The sequence below is a fragment of the Podarcis muralis genome, chromosome 3 (assembly GCF_964188315.1).
Source record: "Podarcis muralis chromosome 3, rPodMur119.hap1.1, whole genome shotgun sequence".
Taxonomy (NCBI): Eukaryota; Metazoa; Chordata; class Lepidosauria; order Squamata; family Lacertidae; genus Podarcis; species Podarcis muralis.
This window is the reverse complement of record NC_135657.1, coordinates 19,877,247-19,902,475: the sequence shown is the minus strand read 5'-3', so window position 1 is coordinate 19,902,475 and position 25,229 is coordinate 19,877,247. Positions and strand designations below refer to the sequence as shown.

Below are 25,229 nucleotides of genomic sequence, written 5' to 3'. Positions count from 1 at the left end.
GTGCTTGGAAATGTACTGAGAGCTAGTGAAGGTCCTTTAGGACCGGTGTTATATGGTCAGTCACCAGTCTAGCTGCCACATTCTGGATTAGTTGTAGTTTCAGAGTCACCTTGCAAGGTAGCCCCACATAGAGTGCAACTGTAGTAGTCCAAGCGGGAGATAAGCAGAGCATGCACCACTCTGGTGAGACAGTCTGCAGGCAGGTGGGGTCTCAGCTTGCGTACCAGATGGAGCTGATAAACAGCTGCCCTGGACACAGAATTGACCTGCACCTCCATAGACAGCTGTGAGTCCAAAATGACTCCCAGGCTGCGCACCTGGTCCTTCAGGGACCAGAAAGTCCTCCATACAAGCCTGCCCCCTGTCCCCCAAGAACAGTACTTCTGTCTTGTCAGGATTCAACCTCAATCCATTGGCCGCCATCCATCCTCCAACCGCTTCCAGGCACTCACACAGGACCTTCACTGGTTCAGGAATTAAATGAGAGGTAGAGCTGGGTATCATCTGCATACTGGTAGACACCCAGCCCAAACCCCTGATTATCTCTCCCAGTGGCTTCATATAGATATTAAAAAGCATGGGGGAGATGACGGAACCCTGAGGCACCCCACAAGTGAGAGCCCAGGGGTCCAAACATTCATCCCCCCCTCACTTTCTGGACACAGCCCAGGAGGAAGGTGCAGAACCACTGTATAACAGTGCCCCCAGCTCCCAGTCCCTATAGAAGGTCCAGAAGGATGTCATGGTTGATGGTATCAAAGGCCGCTTAGAGATCCAACAGAACTAGGAAGCAGCTTTCACCTTTGTCCCTAGCCCGCCAGAGATCATCGACCAGTGCGACCAAGGCAGTTTCAGTCCCATGATGAGGCCTGAATCCCAACTAGATGGGATCCAAATGGTTTGCATCTTCCAGGCGTGCCTGGAGTTGTTCAGCAACCACTCGCTCAATCACCTTGCCCAAGAATGGAAGATTTGAGACTGGGCGATAGTTGGCCATATTGGCTGGGTCCATTCACCACCCCACGGAGTCCATCGCTTTTATGAGCCAGGATGGGCATGGATCAAGGAGAAAGGTGGCTGGTTTCACTCGTCCAAGCAGCAAATACAAATCACAGAAGCAGAGAATTGTAGAAGAACCTCAAGGGTCATCTAGTCAAACCCCCTGAAATACAGGAACCCCACTTTTTAGTATCTTTAATAAAGTTTCCATTCACATGCATCTTGTAGGTTTAAAAAACTAGCCTTTGGCCATGGATTTCTGAGCGGTGCAATGTATGTATTTTGTACTCAGTTTGTTTGTGAGCAAAAAATAGCATTTGAGGCAGCCCTGAAACGAAAGACTAGAAAGTCTGTGAAATTAGAGTTGGTGTAGCACAGTGGCTAAAAGTCTGGGGCTCAGATCTCGCATCTGCCAGGAACTTGCTAAGCAGCCTCAAGCAAACTCTTCTCCATTAACCACAGCTGCCTTCATTACAGGAGGAAAAGAGTTTACCAAGAAAGTAATTTTAGGGGCGGGGGGCGGAATGCCATTGATTATGTAGATAGGTTTTGGTTTTGAGTTGTAATCATGGGCCTTACAGAAATTTCATAAAGTTAAAAGAGCAACGTCTTTTCAAAAGACTGTAAACATTATTTTAGAAGAAAAAGGAGGGATTCGAGACAGCAATCTATTTTTGGAAAACATATTAAGTGATACTTAGCATGACACATATTTATGAGGCCTAACGATTTCTATTTTCAGCCCATTTAATTTTATTTTCACTTTAATTTCATAGCTCATATTGCGTTATAAATACTCCCCTCTGCAGGAGCCAAATTTTGCTGAAAGCAGCAGTTTTTATGTCCGCATTTGAGGAAACAGGTTGATTTGTGGGTGCGGGAAGTTACCTGACTAACACAAATCTTTCTTTGTTTCATGAAATTTACTGCTTGGTTGCAAGAAAGGAAAAGGGAAAAAAAACCACTCAAAAGTGTTGAGGAAAACCCCCAAACAAATCACTAAAGGGGGAAGTGAAAAGTAAGGGTGGATTCAACTCACCAGTCACATCAGTGGAAGTCTTGCCTAAGCACTTCTGTTTGTGCAATGGGTGCTTTTGCACCTCCCCCTGAAATTGGGGTGGTGGTGGGAGACACTCCCCCCCCCCCCCAGAACAGTGTGCGGAGGGGGGAACAGGGGGGTCATTCCACCTGGCAAGTTGCAACACTTGCAGAGATGGAATGGTGAGGAAAATGTGAGATTTCAGTAGCCTTTCAGGCAAACTCTTTTATTGCCCCTTTTTTGATGAACTGACATCAACTGTTGGGAAGGAAGTGTTTCAAAAATGAAGCTGGGCAAGCATCTTTGCAAGGTCCTTTAGAGCGGGGTGGGTGGGGGTCCCTTTTTCAGCCAAGGGCCACATTACCCTGGCAGAAAACAAATGACATTTTGCAAGGAAGAAGAGCAGAGAACAGCAGCGAGCTACCACCGTTAATTTCTACAGTAGAGTCCCATCTCTCGGAATGGTCTCCCCAGAGAGGACCGCCTGGTGCCCTCTTTGTCATTGTATCGAGCAAAGCACCTGGGGGCAGGTTGCAGAGGGAAACAATGCGTGAATCCATTAAAACCTAAACCTTTTCTTGTAACTGGAACATGAAGTGCCATAAGTTCACAAGGAAGCCCTCCAGACCTGTGTCATTTGGGCACGGAATGACAACACTTGCTGTTTTTGACACGGCTTACATCTCAAATCCGCCTGAGCCATTTAGGGGTATCTCCAAATGTCCTCACACTTCTCTCTGGATTCACAGGCAACGTATTTTTGGGAAGCCTCAGATCTCCCAAAAAGGCAAACTGCCGCAACCAGTATTTCTTTTGAGTTCTGAAAGTCTGTCATTGATACAAGTTTGGCTTTTCCCAATAAAATTTTCCACTCCAGTGGCTCCCCATCTATTGCATCGCCTTGGTCTAGTACAATACCAAGACGAAGGCTCATTTACAAGCTGCTTTTGCATCGTAAAAAAAGAAGAAGACATTCTTTCTATTTCCTCTATAAAAGAGGATAATAAAGAAAACAAAGCAATAACTTTCACAGGGGGAGCCGTGTTGGGTCTGCTGCAGCAAAACCAGTGATGTGGCTCCTTCAAGACTAAGAAATGCTATTATGGAATATGATTTTGTGGACAGAGCCCACTTCACAACTGCACGCGGGGAAGAAACCAGAATTACATTTGGTAGTGATGAACATGGAGCGATTAAACGTGTTGGGAACCAGCGCAGCCCCTTCCAAAATCTTGGGTGGGGTGGGGGAGAGGGAGCTGGTCTTATAGGAAAATATAAAGGTAAAGGGACCCCTGACCATTAGGTCCAGTCGCGTACGACTCTGGGGTTGCAGCGCTCATCTCACTTTATTGGCCGAAGGAGCCGGCGTACAGCTTCCGGGTCATGTGGCCAGCATGACTAAGCCGTTTCTGGCGAACCAGAGCAGGGCACGGAAACACTGTTTACTTTCCCACCAGAGCGGTACCTATTTATCTACTTGCACTTTGACGTGCTTTCAAACTGCTGGGTTGGCAGGAGCCATGAGGGGGGGGAGCTCACCCCTCGTGGGAATTCAAACCGCCGACCTTCTGATCGGCAAGTCCTAGGCTACCCGCATCCCTAGGAAAATATAAGTGTCATGCAATTTCCTAAAACAGCAAAGAGTTTTGCAGGACCTCAAAGACTAACCTATTTATTGAGGCATAATCTTTCATGGACTAAACCCCCCTTTGTCAGGTACACAAAGTGGTCTTAAACCAACGACTTCATGTTACGAGAAAGGCGATTCCGACTAAACATCAGGAAGAACTTTCTGGCAGTAAGAGCTGTTCGTGACAGTGAAACAGTCTCCCTTGAGAGGTTGTGGACTTTCCTTCCTTGGAGGTTTTTAATCAGGGGTTGGATGGCCATCTGCCATGGATGCTTTAGTTGAGATTCCTGCATTGCAAGGGGTTGGACTAGATGACCCTTGTACATTCCTCCCAACTCTACAATTCTATGACTTTGGTGCCCAAAGCCTTTCAAATGCTGCAAGACTCGTAAGAGCCCTGCTGGATCAGGCCAAAGGCCTTTTGAGTTCAGCGATGAACCAAATGCTTGCGGGAAGCCTGCCAGCAGAACCTGGGTCCAAGAACACTCTCTCCACTTGTGACGGTCCGCAGCTGGCATTTGGAGACGTATGGAGGAGGTTGAACCCCTCACAATTGTTCTTGCTGCAATGGACTAACAGGACTAGCTCTCTGGAGACTGCTTCCGAGGTCCCTAAGGGAGCCTCCCATCTACTTCTCTCTGAAGCTCTCCACCAGCAGTAGAAAAGTTTCTCATATTTCAGCCCATATGCTGTGCAGTGCAAACTGTGCCACCCGATTGCCACCCCTTCTGCTTGCAGACCAGGCTTAGTGTCCATTCCAGGTCCCGCTTCCTGCCCATCAGCTGATTTCCAGTTTGCTTTGTATTTAGATGCACACAGCCCCATGTATATGCATCCTCTCCCGGTATGCCCCATGGAGGACCTTAAGGTCCATAAATAGCAACACCCTAGAGGTCCCAGGCCCTAAGGAAGTTAGATTAGCCTCAACCAGAGCCAGGGCTTTTTCAACTCTGGCTCCGGCCTGGTGGAACACTCTGCCTCATGAGACCAGCGCCCTGCAGGATCTGATTTCTTTCTGCAGGGCCTGTAAGACAGAGTTGTTCTGCCTGGCCTTTGGCTTGGAGCCAATTTGATTCCCTCCCCCTCTTTCTTTTTTCCTTTCTCCTCCTGTGATGAGGCTACATTTTAATGTTTTTAATGTTTTAATGTTGTATTTTAATCTTGTTTTTAAGTTGTTTTTATTATTGGTTGTTAGCCGCCCTGGGGTATAACGGGGTATAAATAATAAATTATTATTATTATCATCATCATCATCATCATCATCATCATCATCATCATCATCCTAGCAAGGGTGAAGAGTGTGGAGGTGTAGAATTAGACCTGGGCCTCTTTAAAAGGCTTGAAAGCAGTAACTCAATCCTCCTCTACTAGCTACTTTGGAATTTTCTAAAGATACTTGTGTGTGCCCTTTACACTTGGAAGGGTGTGTGTGTGTGTGTGCGTGTGCGTGTGTGTGTGCACTGTGCTTATGTATTCATAGAAAGGGAGACATTAGAATCAGCTCAGGTTTATTTTAATCTGAAATAAAGTCTGCGTTAATGCCACTAAGAGATCTAAGTTGCAATATGGCTAAAATAAATTCCTTCCCTGTGGTTGGAGCCGGGAGAACAGGTTCATCCATTTTCACGGACTATTCCCTCTCCCCTCCGCTTGCGAAAGGAGAAAGAAACTGCTTTAGATTGGTTTTAAAGTCAGAAAGCTCTTGAACTGACCTGCAGGGGTTATGCAACTCTGAAAATGGCATCAATTGCCAGTAGCCGCTCAGCCAGCTGCCTTTACAGCTTTCCTGCAAGCGTCACATTTTCCTCACCAGCAGCAAAGCTTGCCAGGGCTCTGCTTTTTCGAAAACTGCAAAGTATTGTTTTCGGGCACAGGGCTTGGCCACGCCACTTTTGCAGATCAATTTGGCGCCAATAGCCTGCTCCAGATGCATCTTGTTAAGTGCTTTTAATGGGGGGAAGCTGCAGCAGTGCAGGCCACGTTCTCAGATGGCAGAAAAAACACGTGGCCCCCCTGAGACATCAAGGGAGCAGCGCTGAGAGGTCACGTGGACTGAACTCCAACAATGACATTCCTGGACCATTAACAAAGCAACCTGGAGGATAAATCTATCAATGGCCATTTTTCCAAAAGAGGTAAATCTCCAGGTTCAGGGACAGAATACACCAGGGGCTTGAGGTATAGCAACAGGGAAGGCCACCACTTTCATGCCCTGCTTCCAAGTTTCTCAAAGGGGGTACGGCCGCTCTTGGAAACGACACAGAAGACTTAGAGGCACCTTGGTCTGATCAACCAACGTTCATTCACTAATAATAAAAATAATAAATTTTATTTATACCCCGCCCTCCCTGGCCAGAGCCGGGCTCAGGGAGGCCAACACCAGTAAAATTACAGTAAAAACATAATAGGGGGGGGGGACCCATTTAAAATACAGGTTAAAATGCAATTTTAAATGCAGATGAAGAAACCAACCTGCCACGGCCGATCCCAATCCAGTGGAATAGGAAATGCTCCAAGCCACGCCCCCACCACGCTGCACATTGCGGTAATCTGTAGACTGCTATCCCAGATGGACATTGCCCTGGGGGAGAAATGTAAAAAAAAAGCTCAGTGACTTTAGCGGGGAGGGGGGCAGAGAATGCATGCATTAGCCTGGGGAAGAGGAAACTGAGAGGAGATACGATAGCCACCTTCAAGCATCTAAAGGGCTGTTGCGTGGGAGATAGAGCAAGCTGGTTTCTCCTGTTCCACAGGGCAGGACCCAAACCAACAGCGTCATGTTACAGGAAAGGAGATTCCAACTAAACACTAGGAAAAACTTTCTGGCAGTAAGAGCTGTCCGGCAGTGGAACGCACTCCCTCGGGAGTCTGCAGACTCTCCTTCCTCGGAGGTTTTTAAGCAGAAGTTTGACGGCCATCCGTCATGGAAGCTTTAGTTGAGATTCCTGCATAGCAAGGGGTTGGGCTGGATGACCCATGGGGTCCCTTCCAATTCTCCAATTCTAGGATTTGCAGCGTTGAACCGGTCTAGCCAAGGCTGCAACCCCAAAGGTAAAGGTAAAGGGACCCCTGATCATTAGGTCCAGTCACGGATGACTCCGGGGTTGCAGCGCTCATCTCGTTTTATTGGCCGAGGGAGCTGGCGTACAGCTGGTCATGTGGCCAGCATGACTAAGCTGCTTCTGGTGAAACCAGAGCAGCGCACGGAAACGCCGTTTACCTTCCCGCCAGAGTGGTACCTATTTATCTACTTGCACTTTGACGTGCTTTTGAACTGCTAGGTTGGCAGGAGCAGGGACCGAGCAATGGGAGCTCACCCTGTTGCAGGGATTTGAACCACTGACCTTCTGATCAGCAAGTCCTAGGCTCTGTGGTTTAAATCCCAAAGACAGGATCGCAGAATTGTAGAAGGGGAAGGGGTCCCATGGGTCATGTAGTCCAACGCCCTGCATTGCAGGAATCTGTTCGCCCAACGTGGGGCGCAAACGTATCACCCAGAGATAGAGTCTCATGCTGTACCAGCTGAGCTGTCTGAGTGTGCTATCCTAGTAAACATGCTTACTAGGAAACAGGTCCCACCAGCTAAGTGAAATGTACAGGGTCAAGCTGCAAAACTGCAGGCGTACGTACTAAAAAATAATAATAACAGTCGCACTCGATTTACACACTACCAGTGGTCCCTCTCATACGTCAAGCCGTGGGGTTTAAAGTGAATTCCTTTTAAAGCCAGACATCGTCTGGATCCTACATAACTAAAGAATACTGAGAGTGTCTTCCTGATTATAAAAGTAATCACAGTAGAACTTCTTAAAGGATCCTTTGCCCAAGGGGGGAATCATTTAGTGATTATCTTCTCAGCAGTGCTCTCAACGCTGTGGATTTCGCTCTCTTTCTCAAGGCCCATCTTTACTGCGTTAAAAGCAGCTTATGAAAACACTGCCATTTTGAGAGGCATTTGGAACATATGCTTTGCGTACAGTTTTACTTGGTTAATGCTGATTTATATAGCTACTGAGGGTTGTAACCGCAACATTGCTAATACCTACAGAGATCAGTGGCTTTAATATTACCGCCAAAGTTCTTTGTTTAAATTTCTGATGTTTCATTTCTGCTTAAAATAGTTTGTATACAGTCGTACCTCAGCTGCCGAAGGCCTTGGGAGTCGAACGTTCCGGCTCCTGAACAATCGAAAACCAGAATTGAGTGCTCCGGTTTTCAAACATTATTTTGGAAGCCGAACGTCCAATGGGGCTTCCGATTGGCTGCAGGAGCTTCCCACAGCCAATCACAAGCCGTGCTTCGGTTTCTGAACGTTTTGGAACTCAAACGGACTTCTGGAACGGATTCCATTCCATACTGTATATGCCTAATGTTGTTAGCATACCCTCCAACATTCCTCCAATGAAAACAGGGACGTCCAATTCCATAATAAAAAGTAATTTTATTATTTATACACCGCCCATCAGACTGGGTTGCCCCAGTCGCTCTGCACAGCTTCCAACATATATAAAAACATAATAAAACATTTTTAGAACTTCCTACACAGGGCTGCCTTCAGATGTTTTCTAAAGGTTGAATAGTTACTGATCTCCTTGGCTCAGGGGGTCACATAACTCCATACCCTCCAACATTTCCCTGATGAAAATAGGGAAGTCCTAAGGAAAACTGGGACATTCTGGAATCAAATCAGAAACCGGGATAGCTTCTGTAAATCTGTGACTGTCCCTGGAATACAGGGACACTTGGAGGGTCTGTTGTAAGCTGCTTTGAGACCCAGGTGGTGAAAAGCAGGATATAGGTTTTAAAAATACATAAATATTGGCTGCGCACATTTGCCTCTGCCTCACCTGCAAAGCAGTACTGAAAGCTCATCAGATGGTTAGAGTCCAGAAAGCCCCACAGCTGAAACAGCCTAGGGGCAACTCTGCATCGTGGGATGTGGGCAGAGTGAACTGCAGATCAAATCAATGGGGGCAAAGCCTCACCCCTTTCAGCAAAGTAACAATAAAATTTCACCAGCATTGGTACCCTTCTGGGACTCCGTGTGGCACCAGGGGCTTTGTCGAACCCTCGTGATTCTCTGTTCAGATGCTGCCATTCCTCCCACTGTGCAAGCTTTTTAATTAAGTTCAGCGGGGTATCAAAGGCTCCTGGCTGAGGAATTCTAGTCACATTGGAGGGAAATCTAATTCAAATCGTTGGCATTTAATTAGATGTAAATCAAGATTCTTGCATTGTTGTCATCCAAGTCCTGATAGAGACTTATGCGCAAGAACCACAAGGGACTGCCACTTCCTGGAGCTAGACCCAGATGTCTATCCACACGAGTCTGATGAGATTTACGTTTACTTACATCGGGAATCGGATTTCACTTAAAATTGGTTTGGTTTCTTTCCGCCCCCGCTGAGAAAATTGCTGCTTATGTAACCATAGGATTTGGGGGGGGGGGGGGTGAGAGAAAGTTTTCAAGTTGTCAGCTATCTAGATGGCGCTGACAAAGGTGCATGGCATCTCATGCAATGGCATCCCATTCTAAACTGACATTCTGCACCCTCTCTTTGCTTGACAGCAGGATCCTGTGACCATCCACATGTTGGCGGACTCCACCTCCCATCAGGCTCAGTCAGCAGAGCCAATGGGAGTTAAGAGTCCAACAGCTGGAGAGTCACAGAATTCTCCATCCCTGCCTGACATATGGAAATGCAAGACACTCTTCTATCCTTGCACCTGGAGCCGGATCATTTGCAAAAATGGACCAGCACCCCCCAAAATATCCTGCCGATTATCTCCAATCAGTTGGCAAAGCTCTTTTGCACATTGCACACTGAAGTGTGGGTGGTGGGAGCACATGAAACAGCTTTCCCTGTCGAGGCCCTCTATCCATCGAACTGTGTGCCCCCATTTGGACCCCACCCTGCTGGTTAAAAACTTTTGGGTTCTGGCTGGCCTATGGTTTCTGCAGTTCTTGATCATCCCCCCCCCCAGCTCCCTCAGTTCCTGTCATGGATTTGCTTGGATGCAGAGGAATGGTGGGAGGTACCAGCTGGGGAACCCCCCAAGGGAACCCCCAGGGAAAGATGGCTCAGAGCCAGGAGACTGGTGGTGGGATGACCATGAGTGCAGAGAGGAGAGAGCAGACTGGGAGGAGGAGGTGTTGGAAGCAGAAAAGGGAACAGGGTTTGGTGAGCAGGATGAGACGGTGACAGAGGGCAGTTCAGATTCAGAGGCAGAAGAGGAGGAGGGGCCAGAAGACAGAGGCCGGCTGCTGAAAAAGCCATGAAGTCTCCCTCTCCTGCTGCGACCAGCTCCCTTCTTTCCTGGTCTCCTAGAACACGCGGAGAATTGAAGAGAGCAGAGCAGAGGGAGGTTGTGTGCAAGCGCAGTATGCGACTGCTTGGGAAAGACCCTGGAGAGGAGGAGTCTTAGGAAGTACAGTGGTACCTCGGGTTACAGACGCTTCAGGTTACAGACTCCACTAACCCAGAAATAGTACCTCGGGTTAAGAACTTTGCTTCAGGATGAGAGCAGAAATTGTGTTCTGGCGGCGCGGCGGCAGCGGGAGGCCCCATTAGCTAAAGTGGTGCTTCAGGTTAAGAACAGTTTCAGGTTCAGAATGGACCTCCAGAACGAATTAAGTTCTTAACCTGAGGTACCACTGTAGTGGGAAGATGGGGAACTTCAGTCCTCGCAACTGCCTTGTTGGAGCAAGACCTACTGGGAAGAGTTGATGGGATCACTAGGCCTGCACTGTTTTGGTTCCTCAAATAAAGAGTTAACTTGTGTTTCTTTTATTGCTGACCGACGCTTGACTGCAGCTCCAGAGGTTTTATTTACTGCTCCTGTCCATTTTGGTCTAATATTGTTTTCAATCATGCTTGGGTTTTTTAAAATATATATATAGCTGTTTCCAACTATAGGCATTTTGCAAGAAATGGGAAGGAAACGACATTTTATTTTTAAGCACATAATTCACAGATGAGTGCACATGTGTATGCACACAGAAATGTAACATAGGGAATGAGCTGCACTTTAGACAGCCAATGTTTTGGACACATCTCTTAGGGAACACTGTAAACCGCGGACTGCAGATACCAATTTGGGGGAGGGCCATAGAAGAAGAAGAAGAGTTTGGATTTGATATCCCGCCTTTCACTCCCTTTAAGGAGTCTCAAAGCGGCTAACATTCTCCTTTCCCTTCCTCCCCCACAACAAACACTCTGTGAGGTGAGTGGGGCTGAGACTTCAGAGAAGTGTGACCAGCCCAAGGTCACCCATCAGCTGCATGTGGAGGACTGGAGACGCGAACCCAGTTCACCAGATTACGAGTCCACCACTCGTAACCACTACACCACACCTAACTCAGAAGCAGACCATCAGCTCTGCAAGCACAAGTCGGCTGGCTCAATCCTGAGCATCTCCGGGTTGGGGATGAAAATGTCCAAAACCCTGGAGACCTACTGACAGCCAGTGAAGACGATATTGAGCTAGATGGATCAATATTCTGACTAGGTATAAGGCAACTTCCTATGTCTGAAAACACAGGGCGATAGATATCCTTAGAAGGCTCTTTAATCCAGCTTGTACCAATTTTAAAGTAGTAAATAAAAGTAACCACAATGACTCTTAGCTGTCACAGAAAGGGCATCGTTGGAGCCTTCAGCGCTCAGTGTTTACAGACACTTTGCCATCTGGCTGCAACATTATTACCCAGGCTGTATGCACAGAAAGAGGGAAGATCCAACTTTTCTCCTAGCTCAAAAGCATTCGCGGCAGACACAAAATAAGCCCAAATCACCAGGCTGGAATAACACTTCAAATTCCTTAAGTACAGCGGCGCCTGCAAAATCAGCTCCAGCATAAACAAACACTTCTGCGCAGACGGCAAGAGAATATCTCCTGCTTAGTCTGAAGCTGAATTTATCGCATTAGAGGCTTTGCTTAGACATGGTATCTGCGCTAACAACCGACTTTGGCCAAGGAAGAGAGAAGCAACCTAAGCAAAATGTCTCATTGTTATTTTTTTTATACGTCAGACGTACACTGCAAAAGCCTTGCAGCATTTATAGCTCAGGTCCTGAAATACTTATTGCTTGCTTAGGTTTATGCACCTTTTTCATGACTAGACAACTGGCCAAAGCACATTCTCTCTCTCTCTCTCTCTCTCTCTCTCTCTCTCTCTCTCTCTGTGTGTGTGTGTGTGTGTGTGTGTGTGTGAGATACATATGGTCAATTTCTATAATGGAGAGAACTAGCAACAACAGTCTGAGGATCTGAGCTGCAAAAAAGTGTCAAGGCAGCTAAATGTGCAGATGACACAGAAACAAATCACAACAGCTAAAAATCCGCAACAGATTGCGAGGAGCTGCAGAAAGCTTTCATAACACAGTGTGTGGGCAAAGAAACAGCAGATGATACTCCAGGTGGTAATGGGGCGGGGGAAAGACACACAAAATACATACACAGATTCCCCACCCCAAGTTTTAGCCTCTGAATTAGCAATTGCCACTCAGGAAAGAAATCCTGAAGTCATTGTGAATCACCCGGCACGCTAAGGAAAGTCTTCTGCAGCAAAAGAGGGAGAATAACCTCGGATTTAACAGCAATGAAGACACCACAAAATGTGACTCCGTAGATATCAGTGATGCATCCAAATCCTAACTACCGCGTCTAAGGCCACATTTACGCCATACATTTAAAGCGCTAAGATGCCACTTCAGACAGCTGTGGCTTTCTCCCAAAGAAATATGGAAGCTGCTGTTTGTTAAGGGTGCTGAGAATTCTTTGGAGACTATTCCCCTCAAGCGGATGGCGCTGTGGGTTAAACCACAGAGCCTAGGACTCGCTGATCAGAAGGTCGGTGGTTCGAATCCCCACGACGGGGTGAGCTCCCGTTGCTCAGTCCCTGCTCCTGCCAACCTAGCAGTTCGAAAGCACGTCAAAGTGCAAGTAGATAAATAGGTACCGCTCCAGCGGAAAGGTAAACGGCATTTCCATGCACTGCTCTGGTTCGCCAGAAGCGGCTTAGTCATGCTGGCCACATGACCCAGAAGCTGTATGCCGGCTCCCTTGGCCAATAAAGCGAGATGAGCGCCGCAACCCCAGAGTCGGCCACGATTGGACCTTAATGGTCAGGGGTCTCTTTACCTTTACTATTCCCCTCACAGAGCTACAATTCACCAGTTCCCTGGGAACAGCATTCAAAATTTGCCAGGCGCATTTTGCACCTGTCTGTCAGTCGCTTGCGACCAAGTGAAGATGCCCAAAAGCCGGGATGGCACCTGATGTCTCCACCACCTGGAGATCATTGGATCTGAACTGTTTTCACACACCCACAACATGTCCTGTAGAATTCTATCTGTTATATTTTATCTGCACAATCAGAATGAATTTCAGGAACCAAAAAGTCATGTTGAAAAGCTGGCCCTAGGAAGCTGTCATATGCAGAGTCAGACCCCTGATCCGTACTGTCTGGGCTGAGAGGCAACAACTCTCCAGGGTTTTGGAGTGCAGACATTCCCAGTCTTAGCTGGAGACGCCAGGGATTGACCCCAAGACCATCGACATGCAAAGAAGACACTGCTACCGAGCTGTGCCCATTCCCCATGCCAAGGAGAAGCAAGGGCAAGCACTCCACTTTTCTCATTTTTATTTATTTTTTGGCTCAGGAAGCAGCCAGTCATGCAAGTCCTCCCCTGCAGTCTGGAGGGATAGAGCCCAGACACAGATTTACCACTTCACTGCAAACTAGACCATAATTACAAGGAGGGAAAGAAATACTACAAAAGACCCTAAGGACAAAAAAAGAGAGAAAGGAAGAAATGTAAAAAAAGATATACATCTCACAGAGAAGCAAGAGATAGTACAGATTTAGGATCCCAGTCTAGTTTGCACAAGCACACCTGGCATCAACGATGCAACTAAATGGAAACGCAAGACAAGCGCTTGGCATTGTCTCTCACCTCCACACAATATTGCTGAATTAGGATAGGGGAGACTTACTGGGATTTTAAAAGGCATGGGAGGGAGACGAAGGGTTGGAAATTTGATGATCAACAATGGTCAACTATGGTTCAGCTAGCTTCAGCTAAGCCAGGCATAGGTAAACTCCGGCCCTCCAGATGTTTGGGACTACAATTCCCATCATCCCTGACCACTGGACCTGTTAGCTAGGGATGATGAGAATTGTAGTCCCAAACATCTGGAGGGCCGGAATTTGCCTATGTCTGAGCTAAGCCGACTGAGTCACAGCTGAGTCAGTATGAGAAAGTTACGCAGCCTTATCTTTGACCAAGACGGAGTTGGGGACTTAACACTGGATGAGTTGGGAATCAGCAGACTGAGCCAGAGATCCACTGACTCCTAAACCAATCATCCTAGTGGAACCCGCCATAAGTGGAACTGCCTGCTAGGTAAGCGTTTATTGCTTTGAGTCATGCCGCCTGGGTCACCATGGGGAAAGGGGGGTTTCTTTAAATGGGGTTGGAGCAACTGTGCCTTTTCTTTGCTGTATTCCTTTGTTTAAAAAAGATAAAAAATAATTATAAAACAAAACAAAAAGTGGGCAGCTAGCCCAGGCAGGGGGTTGGAGGGAGGTAAGAGGTGAGAAAGGCAAAGAAGGATTCAAATAGCAGCAGTAACAAAATCGCCAATTGTATGTAAGACAAGCAAGGGCTTTTTGTGCAGCCTGCTATTTTCGCCAACAATGCTTGAGCAGTTTTTCAAAGAGGTTTCCCCTCCTGCCTCCATCAGCCCTGACAATCTCTTCGCAGCGTTTCTTCCCCGCTCTGGGCTTGTGACAGCTGGCCATTAGCTTAGTGACACCGGTTACAATACAGAGATGTCAGAGCACAAAGCAAAGTCCAGGAGTGGCGAGCCGAAGGCGTCTTGTTCCTCGCAGACAGAACTACAGGAGACAGGAGCCGTGAGGAGCAATTATTTAAAGCACAGGATGTGGCTTATTTATATATAATTCTCTTCGTGTGCGTGCACAACACACTCAGAAAGACTGCACCAAACAATGAAAACTCTTAGCATTCTCTGCGCACACTCCATGCACCCACTGCAAAAAAAAGGGTGGGGGTTTATTTTTAAACGTTTGAGTTCCCTGGGACAGCTGGCGACTTTGATGACATGGAGTATGTGTGCAAAATGTCCTTTCCACACTACCAAACCACCCCCATAATACTTGTGCCAACATGGTGCCCTGCAGACACTATTGCCAAGCGTGCCTTCCTCTTAGGACGTTTCTCCCTTTCGTCCTGAGTTCGAGTGTCTTCAAAGCCCATGCCACCTTTGGTAAAGGCTGTTCTCCAACTGGAGCACTCGCAGGCAAGTGTTTCCCAGTTGTCAGTGTTTATACTACATTTTTTAAGATTTGCCTTGAGACAGTCTTTAAACCTCTTTTGTTGACCACCAGCATTACGCTTTCCATTTTTAGGTTTGGAATAGAGTAATTGCTTTGGAAGACGATCATCAGCCATCCGCACAACATGACCAGTCCAACGAAGTTGATGTTGAAGAATCATTGCTTCGACACTGGTGAAGGAAGTAACTTACCTAAGACAACAGTAGGGTCTGAGTCCACAACACGGGTACCCAGTACATACCCCACCACTGTTGGTTTTCCCTCTGCTTTCTCATCCCATAAAAGAGTAAGAATTACAAGAGTTAGAACTCAGCTGCAGAGCACATACGTGGAAGGCAAAACATCGCTGGGTCAATCTTTGGCATCTCTAGATAGTGCTAGGAAAGACTCCTTGAAGAAACCCTGAAGAATCACTGCCAGTCAGATTATGCAGAGTAAGCTAGACTGGCCAAAGATGACTTGGCATATGGCATAAGGCAGCTTCCAATGAGAAAACCCCCAGTTTCTCTCCATCATCCATTAGAGTTATCTCCCCTTAAGACTTATTCCAGTAGCACCTGAATTCTTCATATAAAAAATCAGTGTAAGGAGACAAAAGGTACTTGGATACAGAAACTTGGGTCATTGACTAATCAGCCCATCTACTTCCCCTACCACCACCACCCCTTCCTCACTCCATGCTGCCCAAGCTTATCACCTGTAGAAGCAGGCAAATCCATTTTTACACCTGCAAACATGTGCCAGCATCACCAGTCACGGAGCCTTTTTGAGTGCATGCCAACTGTGCAAATGTTTAAGGAAAACCTCGTCATTTTTGCCCTTAAAGTGGTGGTCATGCTGAATTGAGATGACGTGGGTGGGTGCACATTAAGACATAGTGCTTTAGTACACCAGCATACGTCCCAACAGGCCAAATCCAAATGCTCAATTGACTGAATAGTTCATCCACTAGAGACTTCCAACAAAATGCCCATACAGCTGGCTGGGGAACAGAGAATTCAGATTGTTCAGCATGTTCTGGCCAATGCCTTTTTATGCTTAATAGGGAGTTTCCAAATTGAGTGTTTTTCAGAATGCATTAAAAAGAACACCGCAAAATCATTTCACTCCCCAACTATTATTTGCCACTGAAACATTATAGACTTTTAAGGGGGCAGTGGGAATTAAAGGTAATGGGTTGTAGTCCAACAGGTGTTCCATTAGCACAAGGACTTTCACCTGCACAATGAACATCTCCTTCCTCTCCTCTCCCTGCCCTGACCCAATCTGTTCTGAGGTCTCCCCCAACCTACTGGAGCAGAGAGGGGTTACACAGGAAATGGAAGTTTATGGGATGACTTTGTTGAATACAACCCGAGAAATATTTTATTTTTTTTGCAAAGAAAACAAAAATCAGTTAAAGTTGAAGACTGTCAGTGAAACACTAAATATCTTGGGATAATTAGATTTAGTATAATAGAATGCTACCTCGGTATAATGCCAACTCTTACATAAATGTACAACGAAATAATAATTATATGCAAACTAATTTCTGGGTTCCAGTTCCTGCTCCTCCCTCCTTCTTTGGAATGGCCAAGAGTTTTGCAGACACTTTTGCTTCTGTTTTAAACTAACCAGAACTTGTCATGCCATTGAAGCTGGACAAATTATGGTTAATCTTAACTACGGTTACAGAAAACAAAGCAACTTCAAACTGTACTTTATGAAGCTTGCTTGTTTTCACTAACGACAGTGTAGGGTCAGGACATAAGACTAAACTGGCTAATCTACATCAGAAACGGAAGCATCCAAGCTCTTCTTGGCAGCTGCACCGGAGGGGGACAGGGCTAGCACATGATCCTCACCCTCGTAACTTTAAACCATGTATCACCGTTATGTGCAAACTGGGACTCTTGAGTCTCACTAATGTCATACTCTAACATGGCCAGGGAATGGCGATTGGATGGGGCTAGCAAAGAGCTAGGCAGAGAGGCAGAAGCTCAAAGTCACCTTCACCCGAATAAGTTCTAAGAGACTCAGTGAACAGAGTAAGCTGGGGCCACTAGAATCAGACACCAAATAATCACCAAACATTTTCAGACACCAAATAATCACAACCATGTATTGACTTGCTGGAAACATGAGCATGCCTTGCACCAAGTCATGTACAAGGTATTATTTCTGGTTGCCTTTAGTAACACAGTTCCTATCTCAGAGCCTTCAGTGGTAGGTAGGTCCCTGCCCTATTGCTCTTGTAGCACCTTGTACCTGCAGGTTAATTTCCAGCTAACTTCCCTGTAAAGACATAGTCAACTCTATTGCTAAGCGGTCTTCACTTTGAAGATAGAAGAGGCTACGCACAATGACTTATACGTTGCATCTTCTGCCATGGGAGAGTTGAGGGTCTTTGTTATTTGCTATGGGTGTCCTATCAAAAGAATTGATGCTTTTGAATTATGGTGCTGGAGAAGACTCTTGAGAGTCCCATGGACTGCAAGAAGATCAAACGCATCCATTCTTAAGGAAATCAGCCCTGAGTGCTCACTGGAAGGACAGATCATGAAGCTGAGGCTCCAGTACTTTGCACTCCTTCTGTCACAGAAGTTTGCACTCCTTCTGTCACAGAAGAGCCTTCTGCTAGCGTTTCTTGAGATGACAGATGACTTGTTAACAAAAGCACTTGCTAACAGTGATTTTGACAGGACCAAACCACGTGTGAGGCGGGAGACAAGGGGAATATCTCACCACTTTTCCACCACTCTAATGCAGCTGCCAGGAGGGGCGGGACAGAAGGGAACCTCCAGATTTTATCACAGCAGCTGTAGGAGCAGACAGAGATGATTCCTTCTCCTCAGGCAGTTTGCCTAATTCAAAGCAAACACTTCAAGGAGACGTTGGGGGTGGGGGCGGGAGAGCCATAGCAGGAGGGAAAGGTTAAGCAGCCAGTGATGGGAGTTTCCTAGAAAATTCTGAAGTGGAACATTTTCTGGAAAATTATTCCATGTAAATTTGTGTAGGGCAAATTTTCTTTCTTTCTTTTTCCCAAAAATTATTTATTTGGTTTTTCAGATAAAAATTTTACAGTTACATATCAAACATAAATAATAAAAACAAGATTCCAAGGAATTTCCTGGGCTTCCATCCTCTCCTTTGTGAGTCCTATTATTAATAATTCCTCCTGCATCTTTCATGATGATCCAAATCTTTTACATCTCCGTTGTGTCCAGAATCCACCATTAAACCACAAGTGATATTCCAACCCTACTAACGATTTTAACTGTTTACAATGGTCTTTAAGATAAGTTATAAATCAGGAAGACCAATATTTTAATAAGGAATGGGGGAAATTGCTTAGGGCAAATTTTCAGTGTGAACTGGATTTTATTCTGACTCCCTAGAGCAGCTGAGGGGCAACAGGCCTGTGGGCCTCCCCTTTTGAACTGGGAGAGCAAGCTATGCCTACTTTCTCTACATGTGATGTCATATGCGGTATTAGGTGTAGGGCAGATGAAGACATTGCTGAGCTGAAAGGGGGCTGGCAGGAGCCGCCAATCAGGTGACCAGTGGTGCCTGCAAAGCGCTGTCTGCCTGGCTTTTTAGAGACTCCGGCAGCCAGCTGATTGTCAGATTTTGCAGAGTGCTACACCCCAGGGCTTGGCAAGGCCTAACAATGAGTTGATTGTCAGCATCCTGTGGGTTGTGCCTTTGCCTGCAGAGTTTGATTTCAAAGTGTGGGGATGAAAGCCGGCCCCCCGATGTCATTGTGATATCAGGCAATTGGCAAGTGGGTGGCTCCGCTCACCTGTCAAACGTGACTCACGCACAGTGTGGGGACATAAGGATCCGGCCCACTGGCAGCATACCCCCCCCCCACCTTAGCATGAAAACTTCCCTGTTTTGCAAAGGCCTTCAGAACTCAAGAAGGAGGGATAAAAGAGGTTTGCAAGATAGGATTTCAAATTGTCTGGGGAAAGGTTTTTATTGTATTTCTTGTCCTAAGCTACTGGAAAGTCTGATGGGGTCAATTTAAGCAGGGTGTAATTTAAAACAAGAAGAACATCAACAACAAAACCCGGCACGCTCGTGTTCAGTCCCTCTTTCCACCTGATCAGCCATGCGACCAAAGCAGTCTGCAATCTTTCCTAAAAACATTTCTTCCAGGCTCTTTTCCATGCCAATATTGAAACCCTATTCAAATGTCATAGATGGAATACTTCGGCAAAATAATAACCTGTTATTTCCTTGTATTTGTCGCCTGCCTTACTTCCATCTTGAACCCCAAGGTGGCACAGATGTAGTTCCCAGGCAATAACCATTCAGGCAATAACCAGACCCAATAGACTTTTCAGACTGCATCAATTTACTCCCCCTCCCCTTTCTTAAAGAGCACACAAGATCCAGAAAATAAAGCTAAACATTCACCAAAAGTGTCGAGGCATTGGGGTAGGGGTGAGAACTGCTTTCTTGTTGCTGTTTGCCACTTTAAAAATAAGAAAGAGAGTTTGAAATCCCATGCTAAAGTTATACAGGGTCTGTCTATGTTTGCATCTCCCTATTAACAATAGACCAGTAGTGATGTATGGAAGTGAGAGCTGGACCATAAAGAAGGCTGATCGTCGAAGAATTAATGGTTTTGAATTATGGTGCTGGAGGAGACTCTTGAGAGTCCCATGGACTGCAAGAAGATCAAACCTCTCCATTCTTAAGGAAATCAGCCCTGAGTGCTCACTGGAAGGACAGATCCTGAAGCTGAGGCTCCAATACTTTGGCCACCTCACGAGAAGAGAAGACTCCCTGGAAAAGACCCTGATGTTGGGAAAGATGGAGGGCACAAGGAGAAGGGGATGACAGAGGACGAGATGGTTGGACAGTGTTCTCGAAGCTACCAGCATGAGTTTGACCAAACTGCGGGAGGCAGTGGAAGACAGGAGTGCCTGGTGTGCTCTGGTCCATGGGGTCACGAAGAGTTGGACACGACTAAACGACGAAACAACAACAATAATTAACAATAGAATAAGCACAGGCACAAAATGAAGCAGACTCAGTGGATCACATCTGAGGAGGAAAGGCTGTAGCTCAGTGGTAGAGTATCCGATTTGTATGCAGATGGTCCCAGGTTCAGTCCTTGGCATCTCAAGGCAGGGCTGGGAGAAACCCTTGTCTGAAACCCCAGAGAGTTGCTGCCGGCCAGTGAAGGCAGTACTGAGCGAGATGAACCCCTGGTCTGACTTGGTATGTGGCAGGTTCCTATCAGAAATATCACTGATCACAAGACTGTGACGTGCTGCCTGATTCAGCTCAATAGCAAGCCTAGCTTTCCAAAACGATGTGATAATTTTAGCAATAATTACAGCCCTTTCATGTTTTGGCCTTCAGGGATGCAAGGACTCCCTTTTATCCACGTCAATACACACACTGAAGAATGTAAAGGAAACAAGGCAAACTGTGAGAAAAGCAAGCTTGATCTCACACTTTCCGGTTTGATTCCAATCCTTGAATTTCTATTTAAATGTTTCAAGCTCCCCATCCCTGCTCAAAATGAGTTTTCAAACTAACATGTACCACATTTCTCCAGTTTTCCAAACAACAACAAAATCCAACAATGGACGTTTTAATAAATTTAGACACTGTTTTTACTAAACCGATCACCCTTAGTGAATACAGTGGTACCTCGCAAGACGAATGCCTCGCAAGACAGAAAACTCGCTAGACGAAAGGGTTTTTTGTTTTTTGAGCTGCTTCACAAGACGATTTTCCCTATGGGCTTGCTTCGCAAGACGCAAATGTCTTGCAAGTTTGTTTCCTTTTTCTTAACACCGTTAATACAGTTGCGACTTGACTTCGAGGAGCAACTCATAGCACACGGTGTGGTAGCCTCTTTTGGGGGTTTTCAAGACTTTGGTGATTTTTGAAGTTTTTCCGAAACTTTTCCGACACCGTGCTTTGCAAGACGAAAAAAATCGCAAGACGACAAAACTCGCGGAACGAATTAATTTCGTCTTGCGAGGCACCACTGTAATCTGCTGTGCCTTTTCCACCCGTTCACATGTGGTCCTTCCTTCAGAAGGTTATAATCATACGAGACTGCTTTGAGGATAATGATTGGGTGTTGAGATGTTAGCTACACTCAGCTTGTTTCAATCTTAGTATTTAATTGGTTTTAGTAGGGTTTCCTAAACATAAAAGAAATACACTCGTGGTAATGTAAAATTAGGAAACGGGCTCATTGGTATTTAACTCCTGCGAAATTATTCAGAACATATAAAGGCATTCCAAATGTTTGCTGGAAGTGTGAAAAATATGAAGGGAGATTTTGCCATGCTTGGTGGACACATGAAAAAGCTAAGAAATATTGGATACAAATCATACAGAAGATTACAGAAGATTTCAACTGAAGCCAGAACTTTTCCTTTTAGGACCAATAGATATACAATTAGAAAAGGATTATGGAAGATTATTTCATTAAATGATTACAGTGGTGAGACGTTTATATGCACAAAGATGGAAAGATTTATCATTACCTACTATGGGGGAATGGTTGCTGAAATTACTGGACTTGGCTGACATGGAGAAGTTGACATGTTTAATTAGAGAAAAATCATTGTTGATATTTATTAATGACTGGAAACCCATTATGGAATTTTTGCACAAAAAAGAAAGTGAACTTATGGTATCTGGATTTGAGGATTGAAGAAAACGCCGTTTTATAGAAAGTAGAATAGTTGCAGTGAATGTTTTGAATGCTTTTTTTACATGGCTGACAGTCAAAGAATCAGAAGCCCTATTTTCCCCCTTTCGCTTTCTTTGTTTTTACTTTTTTATCTTTTAGTGTTGCAAAAGATATGTTGTATTTAATATTAATCTTTGTACAGTGGACGCTCGGGTTGTGAACGTGATCCATGTGGGATGCACATTCGCAACCCGCAGCGTTCGCGACCCGTTTCTGTGTGTCTGCGCACGCACGGGTTGCGATTCAGCGCTTCTGCGCAAAGCGTGATTTAGCGCTTCTGCGCATGCGCGACTGCCAAAACCTGGAAGTAACCCGTTCTGGGTTTCGGCAGTCTACAACCCAAAAAAACGCAACCTGAAGTGGACGCAACATGAGGTATGACTGTATATCTTCTTTTAAGCTTTAATAAAATCTATGGAGGAAAATAGTAAAATTAGGATCCTGCATGCAACTTACCCGTTTTTACTGAACACCCTGAGCCACATGTGAATGTTTGGCCCCAGCAAACACAAGCAGTGCAGTGTAGTAAATGTGGACAGAAGAACTGCAAATAGGAAGGTCTCCAGTACTGACCTGGAAAAAAGGGAGGCAACAGCATATGGGTCAGTGAAGCTCTCTTCCAAGGTCTGCCTTGGCAAACTCAACAGAAAGGATTCTTCAATGTGGATTTCAATTTCCTAAGTTCTGTAATAGACAGAGGACCACACTCCATCGTGGACCACCTTCCAAGGACCATAGTAGTGATTGGGTCCAGAGCCAAAAGCAGACAGAGTAACAAATGTTTCTTTTACCTTTACACAGGAGACTATAGACAAACACACACACATTCATTCATCCATACAAGCAAGAGGCATCGTCACCCACTCATAACAACAGCCGTGCTGGATCAGGCCAAGGATCCACCTAGTCTAGCATCCTGTTCCCACACTGGTCAATGAGAGGATCTCAGCACAAGAGTATTCTGCTCTCCTTCAGTTTCCAGCAACTGGTATTCAGAAGAATATTGCCTCTGCCAGTGGAGATGGAACATAGCCATTATGGTTAGTTGCCACTGGTGGCATTGTCTTCCATGCATTTGTCTAATCCTTCCAAGCTGGTAGCCAAATTCCATAGTCTAATTATGTGCTGTCTGAAGTACTTATCCACTTTCTCCTCACCAGGCATAATTCTGAACACCTCTATAATGTAGCCTCTAACTCCCCTATTTCCAAAACTAAGAAGTCCCAAACGCTGCAGCCTTTCCACCTAGGGGAGTTGCTCCATCCCCTCGACCATTTTGTTGGCCTTTTTCTGAACCTTTCCAACTCCACAATATCCTTTTTAAGGAGAGGTGACCAGGCCAGTACACAATACTCCAAGCAAATGCCTGGGTCTACTATGAAGTATGCAAACTTGGGCAGTACAGTACAGGACATTTGGCTTTGTGCTTTATGATGTGTGTGTTTTATATAAAACAACTTACTCTATCAGCGGCGCTCCATAAAGAACAATTATTCCATGAAATAGGATGCAAGACATGAAGAAGTATACACAGCATCTTAGAAACCTTGCCACCTTTGAAAGAAAGAAAGAAGGAAAGAAATTATTTATATAGTGCCAATGGCACACATGACACTTTATACAAGCAGGGGAGGACAAGTCCCTGCCCCAAGAAGTTTACAATCTAAAATTTGACACAGGGCACAACAACATAGGAGGGAGAAGCAGGGGTAAACAATACCCAGCTGTTTCAGCTGCATGTGCTTAAGCCTTGTAGTATTATTGACATCGGGCTGCATTCAGCCAAGTTCTGCTCAGGTTAGATCCACTGGAATTAATGGGTGTGACTAATTTAGGTTCAATAACTCCCAACTGGTCCTGCTAGTTATGTCCGTTAATTTCAGTGGGTCTTGCCTGAATAGAACTTAGTTAGATGAGAACGCTTTCTGGGCCCCACAATTTAAGAATGATACTGACAAGCCAAAACATGTTCAGAGGAGAACGACCAAGATATTATCAAGGGTCTGGAAACCAAGCCCTATGAGGAACAGTTCAGGGAGTTGGGTATGTTTCGCCTGGAAAAGAGGAGACTGAGAGGAGACATGAGAGTCACCTTCAGATATCGAAAGGGCTGCCACATGAAAGATGGAGCAAGCTTATGGTTCTTCTGCTCTGGAAAGTAGGACACAAACCAATGGATTCAAGCTACATGAAAGGAGATCCCGACGCAACATCAGGAAGAACTTTCTAACAATAAAAGCTGTTCGACAGTAGAACAGATTCCCTCGGGAGGTTGTGGACTCTCCTTCCTTGGAGGTTTTTTAAGCAGAGATTGGATGACCATCTGTCATGGATGCTTTAGTTAAGATTCCTGCATTGCAGGAGGTTGGACTAGATGTCCCTTTGGGATCCGTTCCAACTGTATGATTCTATGAATTCTATGAAGATGCACAGGAACTACTTTTGTTCATTTTGCAAACAGGCATGTGCCAGTGAAGTCAAATGGAACACACATCAGCAAAAACCACACAGGAGAGAATGGAAATTATTGAGATCAAACAGGGATTGGCCCTAGCCTGAGATCAGGCATAGGCAAACTCGGCCCTCCAGATGTTTTGGGACTACAATTCCCATCATCCCTGACCACTGCCCCGTTAGCTAGGGATGATGGGAGTTGTAGTCCCAAAACATCTAGAGGGCCGAGTTTGCCTATGCCCGCCTTAGATCTATAACCTTTTTGATAACTGAAAAGTCAAAGAATGCAACACGGGAGTAAAAAATGTCAAATATTATCACTGTAGTCCTAGACCTGAGATTAGGACCATGAAGCAAAGAGCCTTGTGTTGTCCTAACCTTGTCAGAGTCCTAACTTTGGGACTTCAAAGTGCCCAATCACCTGATGTCTGTCCATCTGTCAAATTTGGCCCATGAGTTTAGGCCTGCAAAGCCAAAAAGATTCCCCAGAAGTACTCAGTTCAAAATCTGATCTCAGCCATGAACTTATCAGGTAGCTGGCACTAAAGCTCTACTCTCCCATCTGGCATACCTTACTGGACTGTCTGAAGGACTGCAACAAAAAATGTATGAGATGCATATTTAAAAGATGTGAAAGGTACTAAGTGTTACTATTATACGACATTCCAAACATTATGTTTTACCAAGATTAAAACTTACCTTATGGGCAAGTGAAGTTCTTCTATTAGATGGATTTGGTTTAAGAATGAAATATAAGACTATATTTACAGTGCCAACACTTGCTGAACAGATGCATAACCAAGTCAGGTGTGTTCCCAAGATTGAGAAGTTTTCCAAAAACAGAGAAGGAATGACAGTTGCTACAATAATGGAGAATATACAGATAACATTGGCAGACAGCAGTCTTTTTATTTCAGTTTCTTTCATGGTGCCTTTAGTCCTCTCTTCAATTTCCACCTGTTGAGAAGCAAATTAAGGAAGTTATATTCTTATACAAACAAACGGAAATTCTCTTTCTGCAATAAAACATGGC

The 25,229-nt window shown here is 45.5% G+C and overlaps 1 protein-coding gene across 2 annotated transcripts in view; it reads right to left on the bottom strand.

The window, feature by feature from the left end:
- Positions 1 to 25,229, bottom strand: part of PIGF (phosphatidylinositol glycan anchor biosynthesis class F) — a 34,419-nt gene that overhangs the window by 7,385 nt on the left and 1,805 nt on the right. For both annotated transcript variants that reach the window (XM_028724841.2, XM_077925521.1), the window contains exons 2-5: positions 24,896 to 25,153; positions 23,205 to 23,296; positions 22,199 to 22,315; positions 6,141 to 6,249 (exon numbers count right to left, since the gene is read on the bottom strand). In XM_028724841.2, the coding sequence (XP_028580674.1) occupies positions 6,141 to 6,249; positions 22,199 to 22,315; positions 23,205 to 23,296; positions 24,896 to 25,123 (546 nt within the window). In that variant the 5' untranslated portion in view covers positions 25,124 to 25,153. The remainder of the gene's footprint in view (positions 1 to 6,140; positions 6,250 to 22,198; positions 22,316 to 23,204; positions 23,297 to 24,895; positions 25,154 to 25,229) is intronic.